The 1,081-nt window shown below is 46.3% G+C and overlaps 1 protein-coding gene across 1 annotated transcript in view; it reads right to left on the bottom strand.

Annotated features, from left to right (window-relative positions):
* Positions 1-1,081, bottom strand: part of IL11RA (interleukin 11 receptor subunit alpha) — a 49,253-nt gene that overhangs the window by 27,683 nt on the left and 20,489 nt on the right. The window contains exon 8 of the mRNA XM_018564581.1: positions 726-897. Coding sequence (XP_018420083.1) covers positions 726-897 — 172 coding nt within the window. The remainder of the gene's footprint in view (positions 1-725; positions 898-1,081) is intronic.

The raw sequence follows: 1,081 nt of genomic DNA, 5'->3' as shown, positions 1-1,081 counted from the left end.
AAGTATAAAATGTCTTTATGTAATATCGAAAGCAAATAAAACTTAATTTATGATTACAATGTGAATTGCTCCAATCAGCACCAGCGTGCGAGCGTTCGGTCTTCTCGCTTTCTTGTACCTCTTGATATGTGATCAGATCCCTAGCCCCGCCCTATGTGTCACATCGCATGAGACCTCTTCAGGACCGGTCAAAGTTTTACACTTGGTTGTCTATGGAAAGCAGCCACAGCCTGAGTAGAGAAGCCCGCCCCCTGCCAGCATGCTGCAGAGAAGAAGCCTTGCTCTCTGTGTGGAAGCAGTGGTCTGTCTGCCGAGGTCTGGTGAGCCAGAGATAGAGCTCTCCAATCAGCAGGGAACATGAGCATTGCAAATCAGAAAAAAAGCTCCCTACTGATTGGAGAGATCTAGCTTTGATGCCCCTGAAGGTGTTTCATACCTCAGCAGAGAGACCACTGCTTCCACGCAGAGAGCAAGGCTCCTTCTGTGCAGCATGCTGGCAGGGGACGGGCTTCTCTACTCAGGCTGTGGCTGCTTTCCATAGACAATCAAGTGTAAGACTTTGGATACATTATATTTACATCTGGAAAGTATTTAGCAATGTAAAGTTGTTGGGTTTTAATTTGCAGATTATTATTGAACAGTAAATGCTACAAAATAAATATATAAAACCAGCAAACTGCGGCTGAGTTGCCCCCTGACACTGTGCTCCCGGCGGGGTATCTCACCTGTACGATGTGACGTATCTGGTGGGCAGCAGAGTCTCCACGCTGGGCTTCCAGTAACAGGAGAAATTGTGATAGTCGGAGGCCCGGCAGGTGACGGAAGGAATTCCGGGGAGATCTGCAACGGACGGGAAGTGACGGAGAATTAGAGGATTCGCCAACAGTGTGCGCAGCGCTTTACAATATAAGGAAGATATATAAAACAATACAAGATGGTAAGGAGGGCCCCGCCCCTGAGGACTTACATTGTCTATATCTCTAGAGCTGCTGTAATAGAACAACATACAACGAGAACGAGATAGATGATCAACCATTGTTACAATTTATTCTTCAGTATAAATAGTTCTAGTACCAACCAC

Source organism: Nanorana parkeri, unplaced genomic scaffold, assembly GCF_000935625.1.
Source record: "Nanorana parkeri isolate BGI_ZX_2015 unplaced genomic scaffold, ASM93562v1 scaffold763, whole genome shotgun sequence".
NCBI lineage: Eukaryota > Metazoa > Chordata > Amphibia > Anura > Dicroglossidae > Nanorana > Nanorana parkeri.
This window is presented reverse-complemented; position numbering and strand designations above follow the sequence as displayed.